Source organism: Bubalus kerabau, chromosome 4 (genome assembly GCF_029407905.1).
Source record: "Bubalus kerabau isolate K-KA32 ecotype Philippines breed swamp buffalo chromosome 4, PCC_UOA_SB_1v2, whole genome shotgun sequence".
Classification (NCBI taxonomy): domain Eukaryota; kingdom Metazoa; phylum Chordata; class Mammalia; order Artiodactyla; family Bovidae; genus Bubalus; species Bubalus kerabau.
Window position 1 is genome coordinate 170,207,187 of NC_073627.1, and position 26,177 is coordinate 170,233,363.

Consider the following 26,177-nt stretch of genomic DNA (forward strand, 5'->3'; position numbering starts at 1 on the left):
AGGTGAATAGACAGCCTTCAGAATGGGAGAAGATAATAGCAAATGAAGCAACTGACAAACAACTAATCTCAAAAATATACAAGCAACTCCTACAGCTCAACTCCAGAAAAATAAATGACCCAATCAAAAAATGGACCAAAGAACTAAATAGACATTTCTCCAAAGAAGACATACAGATGGCTAACAAACACATGAAAAGATGCTCAACATCACTCATTATCAGAGAAATGCAAATCAAAACCACTATGAGGTGCCATTTCACACCAGTCAGAATGGCTGCGATCCAAAAGTCTACAAATAATAAATGCTGGAGAGGGTGTGGAGAAAAGAGAACCCTCTTACACTGTTGGTGGGAATGCAAACTAGTACAACCACTATGGAGAACAGTGTGGAGATTCCTTAAAAAACTGGAAATAGAACTGCCTTATGATCCAGCAATCCCACTGCTGGGCATGCACACTGAGGAAACCAGAAGGGAAAGAGACACATGTACCCCAATGTTCATCGCAGCACTGTTTATAATAGCCAGGACATGGAAGCAACCTAGATGTCCATCAGCAGATGAATGGATAAGAAAGCTGTGGTACATATACACAATGGAGTATTACTCAGCCATTAAAAAGAATACATTTGAATCAGTTCTAATGAGGTGGATGAAACTGGAGCCTATCATACAGAGTGAAGTAAGCCAGAAGGAAAAACACCAATACAGTATACTAACGCATATATATGGAATTTAGAAAGATGGTAACAATAACTCTGTGTACGAGACAGCAAAAGAGACACTGATGTATAGAACAGTCTTTTGGACTCTGTGGGAGAGGGAGAGGGTGGGAAGATTTGGGAGAATGGCATTGAAACATGTAAAATATCATGTATGAAACGAGTTGCCAGTCCAGGTTCGATGCATGATATGGGATGCTTGGGGTTAGTGCACTGGGATGACCCAGAGGGATGGAATGGGGAGGGAGGAGGGAGGAGGGTTCAGGATGGGGAACACATGTATACCTGTGGCGGATTCATTTTGATATTTGGCAAAACTAATACAATTATGTAAAGTTTAAAAATAAAATAAAATAAAATAAAAATAGCTTAAAGGAAAAAAAAAAAAAAAAACCACAATAGAATAAAAAGACTAGCAGCGAGCATTGAAAACATACAAAAGATAACCGAGTCTAAGTAACTGCTCTTCATATGGTTATAACACAAAGCAAACATCAAAAATAACTTGAATGTGTATTTATTGTAAAAACAATAATAATCTGGAATTAAAATCATGGTATTGATAATAAAAGAGAAAACATTTAACACTAAAATGTTAATAAATACACATGTATATACAGTGGGCACATAAGAATGATTGTGGTTCATAATGAGTGTTTTCATAATGAAAGTAACAGCACTGCCCCCCAAATCCTTGCATTGATAAGACTTAAAAATGGGGCAAGAGAAGTATGTAAATATCTGTTTTATTACTTAGGCACAAATCAAAGCATACTATTTAAGCTGTAACAATAATTTTCAAAAATAAGTTTCAACATGATTCAAAACCCACCAAATTGAGTAATTAACATACTAAAAATAAGATGACTACTTTTCATATTCCTGGAGAAAACAGAGAAAAATGGGGGGGGCGGGAAACAAACTATGTAAAGAATGACAATTCTGTGAAATTTAAATATTTGTGAAATTTATATAGATAAAACTATAAATGATTTCCCTTTCTTCTTTAGAAAAGTAATATGTGTTGCAAGAATTTAGGGGAAAACAAGAATATAATCAAACAAAACTCAAATACTTTTTAATGTCCATTATTCCAAAATCTCAATCACTATAATTAGAAATTTCTCTGTAGTGAGTTACAGAATTCCACCCTGCCCAAGAAGCAAAGACATAAATAAAACAGAATGATTCCAAAAATAAACTGCCCTCAACGCTAAAAAGAGAAGTCCACATTCATGCCCTTTTCACATCTACCAATTACATCACAGGATGATGGGGCTGGGGGAGGAGGCCTCACTGGCTGCTCTACAGAACAGATGTTCCAAATCTCAGAAATTTACCTCACCTTATCATGTGATCTCAAAAGAAGTCATAACAAATCTGCCAAGCCTGAACTCTGAAGAGGCACAGAGGGTGTTCATCTTCGTTACACACTTCATTTGTTCATTGGCACATTCACAGACATTACTGGAATGCCAGGTACAGGAAAGGCACTGCACCAGGCTACGCCTTCCAGGGGTACCAAAAGGATACACCTGGGTGCCTGCTGTGGGGCCACTCCCGTTCCATCCAGTGTGGTCTTTAATCTCTTGAAAGACAGCTACATCTTCATTAGCCAAGTGAAGGGAATGCTTAGCTCGCAGACTTACCAGCTCGCAGACCAGTAATTAAGTCTATATGATTTAGTAAGTATTTAGATAAGAATGAAAATATGCACTCTGACAGACTAAAAGGAGATTTTAATCTATGCAGAATAAAGGACCAGTAATAAGACCTAAATCGGGCCAGTTTGGGTTCCCACTTCTGTTAAAGTAAAACAATGGAGTGGGTGAGGACCTCTTCCTGATTCTGATGCTCACCAGCTAATCTGGTCTCCAGTAAGTCTCACAACATCTCTAAGTGTCGATTTCTCATTTGTAAAATAAGACATCTCTAGTCAAAGTGTTAGTTGCTCAGTCGTGTCCTACTCTTTGCGACTGCATGGACTGTAGCCCACCAGGCTCCTCTGTTCATGGGATTCTCCAGGCAAGAATACTGGAGGGGGTAGCCGTTTCCTTCTCCAGGGGATCTTCCCAACCCAGGGATCAAACCCAGTTTTCCCACATTGCAGGTGGATTCCTTACTGTCTGAGCCACCAGGGAAGCCATGAATACTGGAGTGGGTAGCCTATCCCTATTCCAGGTATCATCCTGACCCAGGAATCAAACCAGGGTCTCCTGCATTGCAGGCAGATTCTTTACCAGCTGAGCTACCAGGGAATTCAATTCTAGTTCTTAAAGCTAAAATACTCAGACTTCCCACACATTTCCTGCCTCATTCCCTTCTACCCACAAAAAAAGATTGAAAAGAGACAGCACAGAATTCAATAAATGTCATTAAGTCTCTAATTACAATAAAAATATTTCTCACACTTTTTAGAGCCTCAAATGAGAAACAATAAAAAGAAAAAAAGGAATGATCCACCACTAGAATCAGAAAACAGGCCACAAAATAATGCTGATGCAAACCAAAAATGGTTTAAGTTAGAAAGTCATATTCCAAGTAGTTGAAGAACATGCAATTACTAGATCTTTTTAAAAGTTTATCTGAAAAAGTACATAAAATACTACTTCTTATACAGTAACAATGTATGCGAATATGATGTACAGACATATAAAAAAGAAAACTATGGAAAACAAACAGTAAATCAATGAAAACACTGTGTATCTGTTATTCCCTGTAACAGGCTGCATGAGTGACATCATATTAGCTGAATTTTCAGAGAGAATTTTGAGTCAGGCCCAAGAGGAAGAAATGGAAAAAAACAAACAGACTAAAAACCAAACAAACACTAAGACACACTAGAGAAAAATATAAGTAGTGTTTTAGATGCGCTGCTGAGCTCCAAGGGAACAGCAGACGGAGGTGACAGGATGACCTGGTAGCAGACTGTCAACATTATGGAGACACGACATTAAATATTACTGGGAAAAAGAAGATGAGCCCTTGGCCTTCACTGAGGCAGTGACTTAGAACTGAGATCAAGAGCCAAGCTAGGAGGCTTGAAGATCTCCCTATCAGTAAAAGAATGAACCAGAAAACATAATCTACATAGGCGCACTGGGGAAAACAAGTAAGTCTGTCTCATTTAGGCTCCTGGTTGGGAAATAAATACATTAAAAGACTCCCTTCAGAAATTAAGACCCCAAGCCTATAAATCACACACAGATGGGATCTGAAGTTAGATCTGTTGCCAAGTGTGAGAACCCACAGGAGGAGAAATTAACAAAAGCCACAGCCCTTAAGCTTGTGATATCTCTGCCCACCCTCCAACCCCCACATCCATGTGCCTGGCACTAGCAAGCATCAGACCTCTCCAGAGGGCCAGACATCAATACAGCCACACAGGATTCTCTCTGGTCAGCCCCACTGATGAATTAATCATCCCAAAGAATAAAAACACCCAAGAAGGGTACCATGTGTGAGAATCAGCAGAACAGTACACAGTAGGATCGGATCCAAGAACATCAGACTAAAGACAAAACTGAACCGATGGAGTTTTTGCATTCTCCCTTCTCTACTTCAATTGGTCCCAGTTACATTTCCATTTCTATTCTTTCATGCTTATTTTTAATCTTTGAACATGCATACTTGATGTCTACAGGAAATCCTCTTCCCTTGGTGAGCGCTCACTCCAATGCCTCCAGCTCCCTGTGGTTCAGCATTACTTCCATCTGTTTTGAAACCTACCTAAAATTACTTGATATTACATTCTCAGTTTATTTGGTTATCTTTGTATGATGCCAGCACACCCATGTTACGAGCACAAAAGGAAGATTAAGAGTGAAATAAATTGTCAGCCAGTATTATTTGAGAACAAAAATAAAAAGTTCCTAAATAAAATAATTATATTTATATATCTAGATCTACATAGGGAAAGAGAGAGATGTGACTAAATAGAGTTTATTCCAGAATGCAAACGTGATTTAACATTTAAAAAATCTGGTAATAGAAATCATGACGTGAGCAAATTCAAGGAAAGAAAAAAGGCCAAGGATCATCTCATTAGACATGCAAATATGTGTTTGGTAAATTTAAACAACTTTCATGATAATTTGCCAATCTAGGCTTAGAAGGAAATTTCCTTAACTTGGTAAAAGGTATATGTCATATTTGATGGAAATATTTGTCATATTTGATGGAAATTTGTCATATTTGATGGAAATATTAATATTCCCTTTTAAGAAACAAAACAAAGCTGATTTGATCACCAGTTGCCTTTAGCATGTATTAGTGATTATAACCAAAACAGTAAGAAAAAAAAAGAACTGGAAAAGAAAAGCTTAACTCTCTATCACAATGATTAATTATTTACATATAAAATACCAGATGATCTATAAACAAACTGTACTAACAAAGTTTAGCAAATTTGCTGAATTAAATATCAAGCCACATGAATTAATTGTGTTCATATAGAAATACCAGAAAAAAATTTTAATTATTATTTCAAGGACAACACATAATAAAAAAAAGGTTTATTGATTCTAGGAATAAGTCTAAATACTCAAAAGCTTACAAGGAAACCTAAATAATTAAGAGATAGCATTTAATGGGCAGAGAAAGATGTTAAGATGTCAGTTTTCCAAAACAGTAATACATAAATTCAGTGCAATAAAATGAAAATCCCAAAGGGTTTTTCATGAAGCTTTACAGACTCTCTGAATACTGCTGCAGAAGTACAAAAGAGCCGGAGTACACAAGATAACTTGGAAGTCAAAGAACTAGATGCCCTAAGGAAAACCATGCTTTATTTCAAAGTGATAGTAGTAAGACATGATATTGGCACAGAAAAGCGAACAACCAATGACGTAGAAAAGAACCAGAAATACACACTTTCATGGTAACTTGATATAAGAGACATGGCTTTACCTAATGGGGAAAAAGCATTAACTGTTCATCTGTGTGAAAAAATAAAAGTAAAACAAACTGTCTTTTCCCTATCATACACAGAAATCAATTTCAGTAAAGACATGTGTAAAAAAGGAAATTAAAAAAATATATTTATAATTTGCAACTAGGGGGGGTTTTCTAAACAAGACCAAAATATTGACAAAATTCAAAACTTCCATGCAGCAAAAGACTTTCTAATCAATGAAAAGAAAAGTTAAAGAATAGTAAAAAGTTTGGCAGTGCACATAATAAAGGTTTAGTCCACAAATCAAAATAGAAAAGCCAAACAATCCCATAGCAAAATAGGCAAAGATGGGGACAGGCAATTCATAAAAGAGGAAAACTGAATGGCCAATCATCACATGAAAAGACAATTACTTTCCAAGGAATCAGAGAAAATTAAATAAAAACTGCAGTCAAATCCAATTAACCAACCATTCCATTGGGTGGTTAAAATTTAACAAGTCTGAAGCTATCAAGAGTTGACGAAGACTGCCATACAGTTATTTTGGGAATAAAATTTTAATACAACTGATTTGTAAAACAGTTTGGCAAAACTCTCTTAAATTAGATATATTCACACACATGACTACACGATTCTAACACTAGAAAACCTCAAACATGTGCCTGAGGAGATATATACAAGAATTTTCACTGCTACTCTTTTTTAATATCAAAATATTAGAAATAACATAAAATATTTAAACGGAGAAAGGACAAATGGTGAAATAACCAGAAAGATAAGCTATAAAGCAGCCAAAATGAACAAAGTATAGCTTTACGTATGCTGATGACTAAAGCAACTTGCAAAGTATACAAGCACTATGCCATTCTTAGAAATGTCAAAAAAAAATTACAGAAATATACTATATATTGTTTAAACATTTCCCTGACATATGTATATATCACAAATATATGGGAGGAGATGATAAGTATGAATTTATCGTGTGAACCATAGGGGAGGTTAATTGACTTCAGAAGCAGTATAAGAGGCTCAACTTTATTTATAATGGCTCATTTGTTTATTTATTAAAGCACAAAATATTTTCTTCAGTTCAGTTCAGTTGTTCAGTCATGTCCGACTCTTGGCAACCACATGGACTGCAGCACGCCAGGCCTCCCTGACCATAACCAACTCTCGGTCATTGGTCAAACTCATGTCACTGAGTTGGTGATGCCATCCAACCATCTCATCTTTGGTCGTCCCCTTCTCCTCCTGCCTTCAATCTTTCCCAGCATCAGGGTCTTTTCAAATGAGTCAGCTCTTCACATCAGGTGGCCAAAGTTTTGGAGTTTCAGCTTCAGCATCAGTCCTTCCAAAGAACACCCAGGGCTGATCTCCTTTAGGATGGACTGGTTGGATCTCCTTGCAGTCCAAGGGACTCGCAAGAGTCTTCTCCAACGCCACAGTTCAAAAGCATCAATTCTTTGGTGCTCAGCTTTCTTTATGGTCCAACACTCACATCCATCCATGACTACTGGAAAAACCATAGCCTTAAATAGACAGAACTTTGTAATGTCTTTATTTTTAATATGCTATTTAGGTTGGTCATAACTTTTCTCCCAAGGAGTAAGAGTCTTTTAATTTCATGGGTGCAGTCACATTCTGCAGTGATTTTGGAGCCCAAGAAGATAAAGTCTGTCACTGTTTCCATCGTTTCCTCATCTCTTTGCCATGCAGTGATGGGATCAGAAGCCAGGATCTTAATTTTCTGAATGTTGAGCTTTAAGCCAACTTTTCACTCTCCTCTTTCACTTGCATCAAGAGGCTCTTTATTTCTTCTTCACTTTCTGCCATAGTTCAGTTCAGTCTCTCAGTAGTGTCTGACTCTTTGTGACCCCAGGAATCACAGCACTCCAGGCCTCCCTGTCCATCACCAACTCCCAGAGTTCACTCAAACTCACGTCCATCAAGTCGCTAATGCCATCCAGCCATCTCATCCTCTGTTGTCCCCTTTTCCTCCTGCCCCCAATCCCTCCCAGCATCAGAGTCTTTTCCAATGAGTCAACTCTTCTCATGAGGTGGCCAAAGTATTGGAGTTTCAGCCTCAGCATCAGTCCTTCCAAAGAACACCCAGGGCTGATCTCCTTTAGGATGGACTGGTTGAATCTCCTTGCAGTCCAAGGGACTCGCAAGAGTCTTCTCCAACACCACAGTTCAAAAGCATCAATTCTTTGGTGCTCAGCTTTCTTCACAGTCCAACTCTCACATCCATACATGACCACTGGAAAAATCATAGCCTTGACTAGACGGTCCTTTGTTGGCAAAGTAATCTCTGCTTTTCAATATACTATCTAGGTTAGTCATAACTTTCCTTCCAAGGAGTAAGTGTCTTTTAATTCCATGGCTGCAATCACCATCTGCAGTGATTTTGGAGCCCATAAAAATAAAGTCTGACACTGTTTCCACTGTTTCCCCATCTATTTCCCATGGAGTGATAGGACCAGATGCCATGATCTTAGTTTTCTGAATGTTGAGCTTTAAGCCAACTTTTTCACTCTCCTCTTTCACTTTCATCAGGAGGCTTTTTAGTTCCTCTTCACTTTCTGCCATAAGGGTGGTGGCATCTGCATATCTGAGGTTATTGATATTTCTCCCGGCAATCTTGATTCCATCTTGTGCTTCTTCCAGTCCAGCGTGTCTCATGATGTACTCCGCATATAAGTTAAATAAGCAGGGTGACAATACACAGTCTTGATGTACTTACCTATTTGGAACCAGTCTGTTGTTCCATATCCAGTTCTAACTGTTGCTTCCTGACCTGCATACAGATTTCTTAAAAGGCAGGTCAGGTGGTCTGGTATTCCCATGTCTTTCAGAATTTTCCACAGTTTATTGTGATCCACACAGTCAAAGGCTTTGGCATAGTCAATACAGCAGAAATAGATGTTTTCCTGGAACTTTCTTGCCTTTTCAATGATCCAGTGGATGTTGGCAACTTGTTCTCTGGTTCCTCTACCTTTTCTAATACCAGCTTGAACATCTGGAAGTTCTTGGTTCACATACTGTTGAAGCCTGGTTTGGAGAATTTTGAGTATTACTTTTACTAGCGTGTGAGATGAGTGCAATTGTGCGGTAGTTTGAGCATTCTTTGAGCATTTGATCTTCCGGACTCAGGGATTGAACCCAGGTCTCCTGCATTGCAGGAGGTTCAGAGGTTAAAGTGTCTGCCTCCAATGCGGGAGACTTGGGTTCGATCCCTGGGTTGGGAAGATCCCTTGGAGAAGGAAATGGCAACCCACTCCAGTACTCTTGCCTGAAGAATCCCATGGATGGAGGAGCCTGGTAGGCTACAATCCATGGAGTCGCAAAGATTCAGACATGACTGAAAGACTTCACTTTCACTTTGAGCATTCTTTGGTATTGCCTTTCTTAGGGATTGGAATGAAAAATGACCTTTTCCAGTCCTGTGGCCACTGCTGAATTTTCCAAATTTGCTGACATATTGAGTGTAGCACTTTCACAGCATCATCTTTCAGGATTTGAAATAGCTCAACTGGAATTTCATCACCTCCACAAGTTTGTTCATAGTGATGCTTCCTAAGGCCCACTTGACTTCACATTCCAGGATGTCTGGCTCTAGGTGAGTGATCACACCATCGTGATTATCTGGGTCGTGAAGATCTTTTTTGCACAGTTCTTCTGTGTATTCTTGCCACCTCTTCTTAATATCTTCTGCTTCTGTTAGGTCCATACCATATCTGTCCTTTATCGAGCCCATCTTTGCATGAAATGTTCCCTTGGTATCTCTAATTTTCTTGAAGAGATCTCTGTCTTTCCCATTCTATTGTTTTCCTCTATTTATTTGCACTTATCGCTGAGGAAAGCTTTCTTATCTACTCTGCATTCAAATGGGTATATCTTTCCTTTTCTCATTTGCTTTTGGCCTCTCTTCTTTTCACAGCTATTTATAAGGCCTCCTCAGACAGCCATTTTGCTTTTTTGCATTTCTTTTTCTTGGGGATGGTCTTGCTCCATCTCCTGTACAATGTCATGAACCTCCATCCATAGAGTGACTAGCTTAGAGGAAAGCAATAAGAGGCGAGGCTCAAAAGAGGCAGCTTCTAATATTTTAAATATTTAATGAAATTTAAAAAATATTTTTCAGGGAAAAAAATCATGCAAAAAGCATTCTCATAAGAATAAATGTACATTCCTGATACATCTTGGGGTAACTAGGACTACAATCTCACAGATTCCCTATCATTCACCACCTTACTCTTCCTGTCTTGTCTTTCCAGAGTTGGACTTCCAGCTATAATATAGGCTGTGTGGCTCTAATACAGCCCTCCCCTCCTGTTTTCCCAGGTGACTTCAGTAACCTGATCAACCATAATTCTGCTGCTGCTAAGTCACTTCAGTTGTGTCCAACTCTGTGTGACCCCATAGACAGCAGCCCACCAGGCTCCCCCGTCCCTGGGATTCTCCAGGCAAGAACACTGGAGTGGGTTGCCATTTCCTTCTCCAATGCATGAAAGTGAAAAGTGAAAGTGAAGTTGCTCAGTCACGTCCAACTCTTAGCGACCCCATGGACTGCAGCCCACCAGGCTCCTCCGTCCATGGGATTTTCCAGGCAAGAGTACTGGAGTGGGGTGCCATTGCCTTCTCCCAACCATAATTCAGGTAATGCTAAGCACTTTTAGAGTATGCAAAGCCTTTGGAGTTGGGGCTCAAACCTGAATCCAGATCAATGACTTTTCTTTCCAGGCTTCAACTAAGGCTTCAGACCTCCTCCTGCTGTCTGGTGGAAGCTCATCTCAGTGCAGATACTTTTAAATCAGGCAGCTATCTTGTCTACCAACAACCACAAGGTATACCCAACTGAATGCAGAGTTCCAAAGAATAGCAAGGAGAGATAAGAAAGCCTTTCTCAGGGATCAATGCAAAGAAATAGAGGAAAACAATAGAATGGGAAAGACAGAGATCTCTTCAAGAAAATTAGATATACCAAGCAAGATATCATGATATCATGAACTCCTTCTTGGAAAATTCAGACTTATATTGAAGAAAGTAGGGAAAACCACTTGACCATTCAGGTATGACCTAAATCAAATCCCTTATGATTACACAGTGTAAGTGACAAATAGATTCAAGGGATCAGATCTGATAGACAGAGTGCCTGAAAAACTATGGACAGAGGTTCCTGACATGGTACAGGAGTCAGGGATTAAGACCATCCCCAAGAAAAAGAAATGCAAAAAGGCAAAATGGTTGTCTGAGGAGGTCTTATAAATAGCTGAGAAAGAAGAGAAGCTAAAGGCAAAGGAGAAAAAGAAAGATATATCCATCTGAATACAGAATTCCAAAGAATAGTAAGGAGAGATAAGAAAGCCTTCCTAAGTGATCAATACAGAAATAGAGGAAAACAATAGAATGGGGAAGACTAGAGATCTCTTCAAGAAAATTAGAGATACCAAGGGAGCATTTCATGCAAAGATGGTCACACTAAAGGATAGAAATGGTATGGACCTAACAGAAGCAGAAGATATTAAGAGAAGGTAGCAAGAATACACAGAAGAACTATACAAAAAAATGTCACAAGCCAGATAACCATGATGGTGTGATCACTCACCTAGAATGAGACATCCTGGAGTGCAAAGTCAAGAGGGCCCCAGGAAGCATCACTATGAACAAAGGTAGTGGAGGTGATGGAATTCCAGCTGAGCTATTTCAAATCCTAAAAGATGATGCTGTGAAAGTGCTGCACTCAATATGCCAGTAAATTTGGAAAGCTCAGCAGTGGCCACAGGACTGGAAAAGGTCAGTTTTGTTCTAATCCTAAAGAAGGGCAATGCCAAAGAATATTCAAACTACCACATAATTGCACTCATTTCACATGTTAGCAAGGTAATGCTCAAAATCCTTCAAGCTAGGCTTCAACAGTATGTGAACCAAGAACTTCCAGATGTACAAGCTGGATTTAGAAAAGGCAGAGGAACCAGAGATTAAATAGCCAACATCCGTTGGATCATCGAAAAAGCAAGACAATTCCAGAAAAACATCTACTTCTTCTTCACTGATTACTCTTAAGACTTTTTGTGATCACAACAAACTGTGGGAAATTCTTAAAGAGATGGGAATATCAGAACACCCCACCTGCCTCCTGCAAAACCTGTATGCAGGTCAAGAAGCAACAGTTAGAACCAGACATGTAACAAAGGACTGGTTCAAAACTGGGAAAGGAGTACATCAAGGCTGTATATTGTCACCCTGCTTATTTAATCTCTATGCAGGGTACACCATGCAAAATGCAGAGCTGGATGAATCACAAGCTGTAATCAAGATTGCTGGAAGAAATATCAATAACCTCAGATATGTAGATGACACGTCCTTAATGGCAGAAAGCAAAAAGCAACTATAGAGCCTCTTGACAAAGTGAAAGAGTAGAATGAAAAATTTGGCTTGAAAATCAACATTCAAAAAACTAAGATCATGGCATCAGGTCCCATCACTTCATGGCAAATAGATGGGGGGAAAAATGGGAACAGTGACAGACTTTATTTTCTTGGGCTCCAAAATCATGGTGGACAGTGACTGTAGCCATGAAATTAAAAGATGCTTGCTCCTTGGAAGAAAAGCTATGATAAACCTAGACAGTGTATTAAAAAGCAGAAACATCACTTTGCTGACAAAGGTCTATATAGTCCAAGCTATGGTTTTTCCAGTAGTCATGTACAGATGTTTGAGAGTTGGACCATAAAGAAGAATGAGTGCCAAAAAAATGATGCTTTCGAACTGTGGTATTGGAGAAGACTCTTGAGAGTCACTTGGACAGCAAGATCAAACTAGTCAATCCTAAAGAAAATCAATCTGAACATTCATTCGAAGGACTGATGCTTAAGCTGAAGTTCCAATACTTTGGTCACCTGATGCGAAGAGCCAACTCATTGGAAAAGACCCTGATTCTGGGAAAGATTGATAGCATGAGGAGAAGGGTACAAGAGAGGATGAGATCATTGGATGGCATCATCAACTCAATGGACATTAGTCTGAACAAACCCTGGGAGAAGGTGAAGGACAGGGAAGCCTGGCACGCTGCAGTCCATGGCGTCGCAAAGAGTCGGACGGGACTGAGCGACTGAACAATAACAACACACCCTACTCCTCTTCCTACAGGACAGGAGCTCTGGTTCCCAAAGGTTGCCTGAATCTTTGAAAGGTGCTTGATAGCTAATCTCACCTTTCAGGAATTCATCTCCTTCATGGCCCTTTCAGAAATATTTTATCTAATGCTAAGGAACAGGTAACAACCGCTTCTCACTTCTCTCCCAGCCTGAGCCTGTCTAGGATAATCATTTACAAAATGGACTTAAGTCTAACTCACTGGCAGTTCTTCACAGGATGCTGTGTGATTACCAAATGGCAGTACCATCATGTGGCAAATGAAGGTGGAATTTGTAAATGATGGTCTTATGACAGTGAGATACAGTTCTCCAAAGACATAAATCCCCAGACCCTATGATTACCATCTCCTCAGCTGGTGAAAACAGCAGGGTGTTATCCCACCTTAGCATATATTCATGGAATAGCTATAACTAAAGTTCAAAGAAAAATAACTAGAGACAGCTAGGAGAGTAAAAAGGAACACCGGCTAAGAGCACCATCATGGGTCATGAGAGGGCGGAAGCCTCACCCCTTTGAAGGATAAAGAATTGACTCATTAATCATTAAAGACTAAACTGATTAGAAAGGATGTATTAGAAAAAGAAACAAATATTAATGTCTCATTTGTGGTTTACCCTAGGTATCCCAGTACAATTTTGTCTTATGAACTGAAAACTCCAAACGTGCCCTCAGATTGCGAAATAAGATATCCTCTCAAACTTTATCTGTGTTTATAAACACAGAAGGGGGCAGAGATGAATTCAAATTGCAATATGAGAACAAATTTAACTTCTAACAGAAACATGGTTCAAGATGGAGTAAGTCAGAAATCTCAATGTTTATCTCCACATGCATTTATTCCTGGCAATACATTGGAGTTTTCCATAGAGTGTTTATCTAACTTGGCTTTCCTGTGATGGATCTTCTGGCATATTACATAAGTGCGTCATACACACAGACCATATGTAGAGGTAACCACTTTCTCCCTGTTAAAAAAAAAAGAAAAGGGAAAAAAAAAAAAAAACCCTCCCAGAATAATTATGGGGGAAAAGGAAGGAACTAACAGTATGTATGTCAGTGGTCTGTTAAAAGATGCTGATACTGTACAAAGTATCTAACATATTTTGCCATTTAAATCTGTGAGCACAGTGTCTATTATTCTAGAGATTAAAAAAAAAAATTAGCTGAAGCTACATCTATATTGAAAGAGATTTAAACCTAGATTTGAACCAAAATTCACCTGGGTCTAATCCTATGCATTCTGGTTTCTCAATTCCATGTTTGGTGAAGTCAGATCACATTACGTCTTCATTGTGTGGCACTGGAAACATACCTCACGCTGCAAGCAATTGTTCACACTGTAGTCCACAAGAAAGCGCTATCAAGACAACCATGATCCTTTACTTTAGGGACTGATAATTTAGTAATTGAAACAATTCCCTTTGTAAACCTTAGAAAGTCATTGAATAGTTTCAGGCAGAAGAGTTAACTAATCTAATCAATGTTTTTAAAAGATAACTCTTTACACACCAATTGCAAAAATACTTCTGAGAAAAGCAATTGGGAAATTCTGAACATAGCTGAGTAGAAAATGATTTTAAAAGTTGTTTTTAATTTTACTCTGTGGAGGAATGGGACTGTGGCAATATAAGTGAGTTCTTTCTTAGAGATGCATATTGATGTATGAATATGAGATAAAATAACAGGATGCCAAGGATTTGCTTTAAAATATTTAATCCCCCCAAAATGAGAGAAAGTGAATCAAGTTTGGCCAAATGCTAATGGTTGGGTCTCAGTGATGGCTATCCTGGGATTCACTCTATTATTCTGATTTTGTGTGTGTGTGAGATATTTGAAAACTGCATAATACAAAATTCCCAAAAAACAGAATTCTTTCAATCTCAAAAAACACAACGCATTGAACACAGAATTCAACTGCTTTAATCTAAAATTATCCACTCTCTAATATCAGAAATAAAACCTCTAAAAACCTATTAGTAATGATGTTCAAAAATACCTGTCTTCCAACAGACACCAAGCAGATACTTACTTGTTAGTTAACTTATAGCACTGGGTAGGAACTAGGGGAACAAATATTTTGAAAACATTGAGCATCTACCCAAATGCATGTTTTTAATGAAAGCTACTGGAAATCACTTGAAGGGATCAAAATATCTTTGTTTCTTTGACTTAAAACCAGGACAGCCACTTAGCAAATGAGACAGAATACCTTGTAAAATACTGATGGCAAATATTCCTTCCTTGCTGGAATCACAGTTCTGAGATCTGAACGCTTCAAAATTCTCAAACACCTCTTCTCGTCTCTAATACCTGGGTTTGAGAAAGACTGAACCACCCATACACAGATTGAACTATTGACCCTTCCATTCAAAAGTAAAATAAAGCTTTTAATCCATACTCCACCCACAGTAAGCAGATGAACCACCATTAAAGTTCTGCTCATAGAGTTCTAGATACAGAAAAGGATCATTACGAGTGGCAAGCTTTTTGCTTACCCATTCTACCTCCATCCCCTCCATCCTCCCAGCCCTGCAGGGTAGGAGCACGTTCATTAATTTAACCAAAGCACAAGCATGTTCCTGTCTGCAGACATCTCCAGAGCTTCCTTCAGGAGCTCTTTATTCTGAACTAGCTGAACTATTCAACATAAAAGCAGCTACACACAGTCTGCCTGCTGCTGCTAGTCTGGTTTCGCCTCGGTATCCATCCAGCTTCAGAACAAGGTGCTGTCTTTCTCAGCCTGAGCAAACAAAAATCCATCTAACAGTCTGGGCAGGAGTCAAGCAGGAATACAAACTTGTCCCACTTCAAAGCACCAGGCGTATCTTTCACTGACTAAACAGCAATTCCAGCATGAGTGACAATGAAAGCTTTCTTCCCTATTATTGTAGGAAACAATCACCAGCTATTCTGTTCATATTAATTAGTTTATATCTAGTATTAGGCAGCCTTGATTAGAAAAATGCTCTTTGTTACCAAGTGAATAGAGAGTAACAAAACTGAAAGCTTTTTTTTTTTCCAATTGTTTTTGTCTTAAGAAAGGACTGTCAGGCCTTTCACACTTGAATGTGGGTTTATCTCTGCACAGGTCCCTGAAATCACCCTGAAAGAATTCGAGTTGATGTGCCAGACAATACCAGGCAAAGCTGACTGAGTGAATGGCTTATTACGCCTTGCCTAAGGAGATCTGTATTTAAATTGCTTTTACCTTCTCTGAACCTGGGGAAAACTTGATAATAGAGAATACATGAATACAAGCTTGGGGGCAAGGGCAAATCAGCCTTGGATTAAAAGCTGACTGCACAAATTACATGGGAAGGACTGACAAGCAATCATGAGGTTCCTCATGGATGAGAGGATCCTGGGAACCAAGTGACCCACTGGTCTGCATCTCTCCAGAAGGGTAAGCTGCCTCTCTCTGTGACCTAACACCTCAGCTTACAGCTGACTCCTTCCAAGGGGCTTGAGTTTCCCCAACTATCAGAGTCTCTGTGAAAATCATGGGACTCACTTCCCTGGTTGTGATTCATTAATAAATTGGTTCAGCACAGTTGTCAAAAGTAAGGTTTGAACCCAAGCTCTAAGACTCATGAGCTATGTAAGTTTCCTTGAGATTAACGTTAAAAATCTTCATGTGGCTTCCAAGGCCCTGCAAAATCTTCTCCAACTCTGTAACCCACCCCTACCTTTTCTACAACCTGAAGTATGCTGATCAGTACTTAACAATGGGCTGTTAGGTACCAGGGCCTGTGCTTGCCAACTTCCATGGTGTAAATACTCCACCCTGGCTGATTTCAAGCCACAAACATAAAGTCAGTCAGCTTATGAAATTCCTTTGAAAGCTGAAACGTCAGATCTTGTGAGCTGGTACAGCTGGCTCCAGACATCACTGCTCACACCCTCACACCCACTTTACTATGACCGAAAGCTGTGAGCTCTCCCACCCTGGGACACTTATATTCACACGGGCTGTGTCCTCTCCCTTACAGAATAACTTATACTCGTGCATAAGCTCCTAGCCTGCTAGTCTTCCTTTGAGACATCTTCCCTAATCCTACACATCATTCCACTTTACCCCAAAGAGCACCCATACTTCCCGTATGACAGCGTTTGTGACACAGCACTCTAATTTTTTTGTTTCCTTATCTGGGTATTTCCCCTTACATTTCTAAACTCTGACAGGGCAAAGGCTGTCTTTATCTTGCATCCCCAGGCCTGCCACAGTGCTTGCTGAACAATACTGAGATGTACCGAGAAATATATTAAATACTCTTCTAAATTTTACACACATGATCTCATTTCCACCTTAAAACCACCCTACGGATTTGGCTTTTTCATGATGATGCTCATTTTCCAGACAACAAAATGGAGGCACTGACAGAGTGAATATTTTTTTCTCCCCTCCCACCATGGACTCAGTTAGTAAATGCTGGAACCAGGATTGGAATTGAGGCAGTGTGACTGCAGGGTCTTGTGCATCCTTCTAGACCAGCGTTTCCTTTTTTTTTTTTTCTATTGGTGACTCTCAAGGAAGAAATTTTAATTAAATTCAAGTTCTCCCTAAGGAGAAACTAAGTACTTAGGAATAGGTTTTCATCAGGCAGGGTTAAGCTCTGCAGGGATTTTTCATCTCCCAAGGTCCATTTTTTGCCCTCTTGGGGGCAATTTCGTTCCTGTGGACAATGTGTATTACAGACTTTTCACTATATGCGTTTATATTAATGTACCATATGTTTATCCCTAAGAACATATGGTCTTGTTTTACAGTTTTAATTATATTTTCCTATAAGTATTATTCTGCATCTTGCTTTCTTTTCCCTCCATTAGATATCTTGAGGAGACAGAGTTGTGTTGAGATAATTGCTGTATTTAAATCATATCAATATGACTGACTTTATTAAGTCCTTCTACTACTGAATATTAGAAAGTTTTCTACTGCTTGGTCTTCAACTAATGTTTCAGGGAATATCTCCCTGCACATATCCTTAGAATCATGTTTTTCTAACATAAGTATCTAGATGGGAACAGGGGATGTGCAAAGGTCTATAATTTTAACAGATACTGTCAAATTACCTTCCAGAGTGACTGGACCAATTTACTTCCCCACAGAGACTTTACAAGAATACACATTTCCTCAAGTGTTTATGTTAAATATGACCTCTTTCTACATAGGGTGGTGCTAAACATTTTCATTAAATGAATCATTTAAAAATATTTATATCACTCACCGGCTGATAGTAGCTTGTGTAAGAGCAAAGATGTGTAGATAAGATGATGCTGTTGGAAATGCTGACAAATGAGAGCAGCAAGGCTAGGGTGCTGAAATGTCCTGTCCGGAAAACCTGTATCAGGGCCTAACTTACTCCACAAAAGGCTAAGAACAGTCATTGCAAGGGAACAACTCCAGTGGACTTTGAAATGGTGACCTTAGGTAACAGGCACTAAATCTGTTCACCCATTTACCACGTCTCTCGGGTACCAAGAACACTATTGAGGGGAATGGAAATCAAACACCCAAAGTAAATGAAGTGTTGAAAAGGCAATGATCCATTTACCAGAAAGAGAAATACACATGATGGTGATAACACTAAGCATTCTGGAAAATGACACCACGAACTTTATAATGCTCAGGAACAGCAATGACTACACCCATGTGATAAAATCCCAAGTCTTTTAGAGAAGAAGAAAAATATTTACAGTAAATACAGTAGAAAAGCTCCTTTTTCTTCTTTCTCCCTCCCTCCCTTTCTTTGCACACACACAGACACACACACCCCGACCTAAAATATATGCAGCAGGGGCCTACTCTATAGCACAAGGAACTACATTCAATATTTTGTAATAACACATAAGGGAAAGGAATATGAAAAAAGATTTTATATATATATCTCTCTCTGAATCATTTGGCTGTACAATTGAAACTAATACAAAATGTAAATCTACTATATTTCAATTTTAAAAAAAAACAACTTTTTTTAGAAATCAGGCCAAAAAACAAAAAAAATACTCCAGTATAGAAATATGTAGTTTTCTTTCTTCAGATCTTCATTTCCTTATGAAGGCTCCCATATCATATAAAATTTATATTCCATTAAATAAAGAAATATATACAAAATTTAGTAGCCTGAAAAATGACTCAAAGAAAAAAAGGTGTAGAAAAGTATTTTGTATCATAAACATTCAAATTTCAATCAATATGACTTTTTCTCAAAATCATGCTTTTTTCTTCCACCTTGGCCCTAAAAGTGATTCTCATGAATGTGATCGGAGGTCACAGTCTAAAAGGAAGAGAAGAGACTTCCCCGGTGGTCCAGTGATTAAAATTTCATGCTTCTAATGCAGGGGAAACAGATTCAATCCTTGGTCAGGGAACTAAGATCCCACATGTGTGCGGTGCAGCCAAAAAATAAAAGGAGGAGAAGACAGTGAAAGAAGAGCATTTGGGAAATCACACTTGCTGATTTGTGCTTTGCATAGATCCTCTCCTTGAATCCCTATAACCGTGCTGTGAGGGATGACTACATGAGAAGACATGGAAGTTGAGTGAGGTCAGCATGACTAAGGCCCTTTATCCAATAATTGAGATGTGAACACATGTCTAATGACTCCAAAGTCTGTTTCCCCGCTGTACCATGCTGCCTCCTGAGACTGAAAGGGTTCAGTTAGCATTTCAGTAGATCAGATTGTAAAACAGTGAAAACAGTGTTCCTGCTGTATGACTGTTGTTCTCTGGGCAGTAACTCACATTACTGTGGTTCAGAAGTTTCTGGAATTGCATTTCCTTCTCAAAGTTATCAGAACAGGTCAAGGTAAAATAATCATCATTATAGGAGGAGGACACCAAGACAACATTCAGAAAACGTGTTATAAGATTAGATCAGTTCTGAGATAAACCCTAAAAAAGCCAACAGGGGGATCTGCTACTGACTGTCTTGATTTGGAGTTGGATGCCTCCAGTAGCAGCCAGCCACCCTAGGTGCCAAAAACAAGCACCTCCCTCACAAAACACTCATCCAAATCCCCACCAAAAGAGAACTCAGAGGAGACACGTGTGATCTCCAGAGTCAAACACAGGTTCTGAAACTCAATTGAAACATTCAACAAAACGATGATTAGCCCAGACCTATGTGTGTCTGAATCACATACCTGGGGCTGTGAAACGACAGGGGAGGACGTAAAGGCAGCAGCCATGGCAGCTCCGGAGTCGTGGGCGGTGACCAGGCCCCAGCACTAAGGTCCACAGCAAGGGAGTCAGATTCTCCTGGCTGCTGATCAGATCGTGGTCATGCTAGGAGCAACTGTGGACCTGGAAAAGGATCGGAAAACCCACTTGAGCCTCAGAGGACTAGCACATGGGAGTGAAGCTCCTTTGGCCATGGGCAGCGAAAACAAACAAACAAACAAAACCCTATCTCAAAAGCCAACCACAAGCGTAATGCAAAGAGGAACCCAGGAAGGAGCAGCTTACAAAGCAGCTAACATCTCAGTGCCAGGATCTCTGTACCATGTTAAGCTGATACGTTTTCATAAACCTAAAGCCAACTTGGCATGTGAGCCAGATGTTTGCAGCAGGTGATTTCAAGTTGTGAAGAGGAGGAGAGTAGCAAGGGGGAAGGGCCATCTTGTCCTTAAATAAGAAACTGAGTAACTCACAATTAAGAGCCTTCACTATATAGGCAAAGAGCAAATAGAATAACAGTATCAAGTATCAAGTGGCTTCCCTGGTGGCTCAGAGGTTAAAGCATCTGCCTGCAATGCAGGAGACCTGGGTTCGATCCCTGGGTCGGGAAGATCCCCTGGAGAAGGAAATGGCAACCCACTCCAGTATTCTTGCCTGGAGAATCCCATGAATGGAGGAGCCTGGTGGACGGGCTATAGTCCACGGGGTTGCAAAGAGTCGGACACGACTGAGCGACTTCACTTTCTTTCATCAAGTGTCTTAGAGACACACCCAGTTCAACCGTGCCCATTAGCAGTTGAAAGCCTGAGGGCTGATGAAGAGAGATGAGTGGAATCATACTTTTTGTTCATAGAGAATCAGTCCTAGAGCACCAAGTCCCAGTCCCAGAGGAGATTTAAGCGAATGCGTTCCATGTTTACATTTCCTTAGGAAACTTGTTACCATTTTCAGAATTAAAGAAAGGCAAGATACCCCAAAGTTAAAGGAGTGGGTCACAAGAATAAGTACTTGGATGGGCAGTGGGGGAGGGGGCTTTGTAAATCAAACTTCCACAGGTGTGAGGAAGAGTCCATTTCTCAATTCCTCTCAACATTCTTAGAGGATGCTAGATGGATGTGACTTATTTCCACATCTCAATCTAGTACAGATGGGGACGATTTTTCATTTTAAGACCTTAAGATGGGAGGGAGGCTCAAAAGGGAGGGAATGTATGTGTACCTATGGCTGATTCATGTTGAGGTGTGACAGAAAACAACAAAATTCTGTAAATTATCCTTCAATTAAAAAAATTAATTAAAAAAAGACTTTAAGAAAATACTTTCATTTTAAGACAATTTTTCACTTTTAGGTTGCTTTCATACCACCTAACAATATCCTTTCTTTTACTCAAAACGTATTTATGGAACATCCATAGTGAACTAAGGGCATAATGAATAAAACTGAGCTGAACCTTGCCTCAAAAAGGCAGCATTTGTCCGTAAATACACTTTCTGGTTTCCCCAGCATGCAAAATGACGCCAGAACGCTATCATACTATTGGGAAACGATACTCTTCATAACAGTAAAAGTCACGAACCAGGTTCACAAAATCCAAGTCAGTAATCTTGAGCAGTTAGTAATGGTGGAGATGGATATCTAAGCCAAGTCTCTGCAAATCCTCTGGCACTATTCTCTATTAGCTGAATGATGCTGGGCAAGTCACATAACCTCAGAAGAACTGTTTCCTAAGAAACAATCTAGGCTTGGCAGCAGCTTCTTTGAACTTGCTATTCTGATTTTTATCCTGTCTTCGTCTATTATCCTTCAGACCACAGTTTTCATCACTTTAGGTTTTCATTGTTCACAAGTGTGGCACCTTTCTACCTTCCTCCTCTAACATTCTGTCAGTGACTATTTTTTATTAACAAATAAAAGTCAAGCTGCCAAGACGTTTTGGTCTAATGATCCACACAAAATTCCATAGCTACCCTGAGACGACAGTGATGTTCTCTTCAGTCCCAGTTTTAGGGAGGAAAGACCTGCTGTTCATCACACTGTGAAGTTAAATAAATAGCCCAGGAGGAAGGCACACATCCACAGAGGGCCTCTCTTCTGTGAGGGCTGTCGGAAAGCCGACCCTACCCTAGGAAAGTTATAGGGCCCCACGGTGCACTGTTTTGTACTGAACTTATTCCTTATTCCTGGCATCATTTGGTGCCGCGCCTACTTTTTTCCCCTTTTTTCCTTCTCACATATTTACAGTTCACACCATCTTGTTCTATGAATATATGAACAGCATGATAACCAAAAAGAAATATGGAAGGCGAGTGAGATTCTATTCTTAAATATTCATGTGGGTCCAATATCATTTCTGCTGAGTCACATCATTAAGCAATATGACCCTAAAATGTTTCCCACATTCAGAGTACAAAGAGTTGCCCAAAATGTGAATGCTGGGTACCCAGCCTACAGTCAGAAAAAGGATAAAGAAATGGGTGTAACAAATGCCATATGGCATCACTGCTGATAGCAAAAGGGGAAAGGGTGGGAGACTGGGATTTAGTGAACAAGATGCTGAGAAAGGTGCAGTCATTTCACGCACAGTTTGAGGTAGATATTGTCAACTTATTTCACAGATAAGAAACTTGAGGCTTTGAAGGGTTTACGTGTCACCCCAGTCATAAGCCAGGAAACGACAGAGCTGAGATGTGAACCGGGACCCCCCACAGGGCCTTTCCACTGATGAACCTTCCAAGTGAACAACAGTTAACCAAGAGAAAGAGCTTGGAGATTTTCTAACCCAAAATTCCAGAAAGTTCTGAAGGAAGCAAGATGCAAGTCAGATGTCCTGCAGAGTACCTATTTCCCCAAACCCTGCTCTCATCCACATAAAATGTTAATGATGTCCCCCTAGTTTTGATTTATGTGACACATCCCTGTAGACAGTACAGATTGTTAGTTTCCTTTCTGAAGAAGAAGATCAAGACAAAACATTAACTGTCTTCCCCTAAAGCATCGAAGACATATCGAGTTTAGATGCTTTTGTGTTTGAACCTTTCCTTTTTTCAGATGAAGAGACTTTACTTTTTTGGGCTAATAGTGTGTAACACTAGAAGATTCATAAAAGTGTATGTTGAACCTGTTCTTACACTATGAGAAGCCCTTTATAAGATGGGGTATGGTTACTTAACTCTGAAAATGTAAGAGCTAAGCAATACTACCTCAAAGAGTATAAAACAGCTCTCTTGGGAAGCAACGTCTTAAAATTACATTCATGAAACCTATGTACTGCTCAACTTAATTACAAAACTGTACAAATCATGGGGGAAGAGATGTGATGACACCAAAGACAATCTCCTAAGTAATGATGCCATTCAGTCTCTGGCCAAGTAAGCCAGATTACTTTGACATATCGTCTCCTGCTTTCTAAGAGCCCCAGACTGCCAACTACAGAGCTGCACAGAATTAAAAAAAAAAAAACAAAAACAAAAAACTCATCCCTCTTTGAACTCTTCCAAGTATTTAGATATCTGTCCTGACGTTCTTATAACCAGCCTAACTCTCTATTTCCTTTGGGCTTTTGATAACAGGAAACCGCAAAGCAGTGTGAGTTGGCTCCATTAACCCCAGGTACCCTCGGCCATCACTCTTTTCCCTTCTCTTCCTCCCTAGTTGTCCCCATGTTCCATTCTAGGCATGATTTCTAATCTCTATTATCCTTCTCAAAACCACAAACCCACACCTAATGCTGCTAGCAGAACACGAGCTTTGTCACCGATTGACATGCCTATTCATTCATTTTACAGTCACTGGCTATGAATTACCTCAAAATCCCTCCCCATAGCTCAAAATTGACATACACACACACACACACACACACATTATATAGTCAACAAAGACCTACTATATGGCACAGGGAACTATACTCAATATTTTGTAATACCTCACAAGGTAAATGAATCTGAAAAAAAAAAAAAAAAAGATATGTATGTATGTCTAACGGAATCACTTTGTTGTACACCTGAAACTGAAATATTGTAAATCAACCATATTTCAATTAAAAAAATATTTTATAAAAAATGTTTAGATAAAATACAATCTACAAGTATGAAAGCCACATTGGCTCATGGTTCTGTGCGAGATTAACAGGAAATAACCAACTGAATATAAGAAAAGGAAATATCCTGACTCAATCCTAGAAGCCACAGATGGATCCTACCTATTGCTCAAACTTTCAGAACTATATACTAGCAAGAATCAACATGGAAGGCTGGAGAACATTTAAAGCTCAACATTGCTTTCATGTGAAACTATAATTACATGGACAGAAAATAAGTAAATGAGACCCCAACAGACTCACAATGATGCTCCCTGTTAAGAGGGATGAGGGCTGGAGTGAACTAAGCCATGGAGCATTGGAGTACATTTAAAATACATTCAGCTCCTTAAAGGGGGTTCCTGGCTCTGACTGAGCAAGTAATCTCTGGCTGTATTTACTTCTAATTTACATGTAGCCATAATGACTGGCCCAGAAAATATGTGGGAAAAAAGCACTACCAGCTGGCTTCTGATATGGGCAGCCATGCCAAGTGACAATGATCTTCTAATTACTGAGTGCAACACCAAATACCTTAAAACAAAGTCTCTGGTTCTGAGGCAACTGTTTCCTTTGATTACTTCTGGAGCTGATGCTGGCTCTTTTCCTAGGCCTCATAGGAAGATGAATTTCTAACTTGGCAAATTTATCTATTATAAATCTAACCTTTTTCCTTCATCTGGACTTAAGTCAAATAATGACTCATCTCAGCCCCTTAAAAGAATACAGGGCAATACCTGACACTGAATATACACAGACTTCCCTCTCTAAGGATAAGACACAGAAAAATTCATATCCACCAGGCAAATGAAAAATATTGTTCAGCTCAAGAGAAGGAAGACTCTAGAGTCAGAGCAAACATTTACTTAAGAAATAGGTATACAACATAAAAGGTAACTTTAGGAAATATGAGATCAGACATGAGTCAACATTAACCAAAAAATTATGAATTACAGACCTGAATGAAGGCAGTCAATAAAGTAGAAAACAGAATAAAAAAGCAGAAAATGGTATTAGTGAAGGAGAAGATAAACCACAGCTTTGGGTGGGGCCTACAGGACTTCCCTGGTGGCTCAGAGGGTAAAGCGTCTGTCTACAATGAGGGAGACCTGGGTTCAATCCCTGGGTCGGGAAGATCCCCTGGAGAAGGAAATGGCAATCCACTCCAGTACTATTGCCTGGAAAATCCCATGGACAGAGGAGTCTGGTAGGCTACAGTCCATGGGGTCACAAAGAGTCGGACACGACTAAGCAACTTCAATTTCACTTTACATGACTAAAGATTTCAAAGCTTCCATTCCCCAAATAAGTAGATGAACATAAAGTACCAAAAGAGGAAAGAAGTCATCAATGCTGAAACCAGGAATGGATACATTTATCCTCCAAATTACACATAAATAGAGCCAGTTAGATCAGGGAGGAAAATATTTCAGATTTCATGTATCCTTCTACAGAGAGTTCTATACTCTCTAGTCCAGCAGAAACTAGACAAGAAACTCTTAACCTCAAACCTGGATGAGCAAGATGAACAAGAGGAAGGTCAGGGCTATAGCTTGTCTTGCTCAGTATTTATCTATTTCTATTTATCTATTTATTTACCTTAAGCATCTGAAACCAGCCTTATATCTAAAGGCTAAGTCTGGAAGAGTCTTCTCTGGAATCTGAGTAGATGAAAAGATCTTAACAACAGTAACATCAGGAAGAAGATGCTGTGCCCATTCAAACAAAAACAGGAGACTTAAAAACCGGTAACTGGAAATGCAGGAGAAGGACTGGAACATAAAGTTAAGAAACTTCCCCAAAATGCAGAGCCAAAAGACAAACTGAAGGAAAACAGAACAGTTAAGAATGAGAAAGCTGGAGGACTAGTCCAGGAGATCTAACAGCCAAACAAAAGCAATTCCAGAATTAAAGAAAAAAAAAAAGGAAATGGAGTGGAGTGGGCGGTGTAAGGGTGGGTCGGGGAGATCAAGTAACAAAATCAAAACATTTCCTAAAGTGACAAGTCCTAAGTTTGTTGACTTGTAAGGTCCACTGATAACCAACATGCCCACTTCTATCAATTTTAATATGCCCCCTTTAAGCACATCATCATGATTTTTTTTTTAAACACAAAAGATTTTTTAAAAATTCTTGTAACTGAT

At 39.4% G+C, this 26,177-nt stretch overlaps 1 protein-coding gene across 10 annotated transcripts in view; it reads right to left on the reverse strand.

Annotated features, from left to right (window-relative positions):
* LPAR1 (lysophosphatidic acid receptor 1) overlaps positions 1-26,177 on the reverse strand; it is a 168,789-nt gene that overhangs the window by 76,998 nt on the left and 65,614 nt on the right. For 4 of the 10 annotated variants that reach the window (XM_055579301.1, XM_055579297.1, XM_055579299.1 and 1 more), the window contains exon 2: positions 19,925-20,084. In XM_055579301.1, the coding sequence (XP_055435276.1) occupies positions 19,925-19,969 (45 nt within the window). In that variant the 5' untranslated portion in view covers positions 19,970-20,084. Of the gene's footprint in view, positions 1-2,068; positions 2,232-14,987; positions 15,009-19,924; positions 20,085-20,431; positions 20,454-25,632; positions 25,775-26,177 lie in introns of those variants that run through there. The other 6 variants (XM_055579305.1, XM_055579303.1, XM_055579298.1 and 3 more) reach the window with 5 other exon arrangements.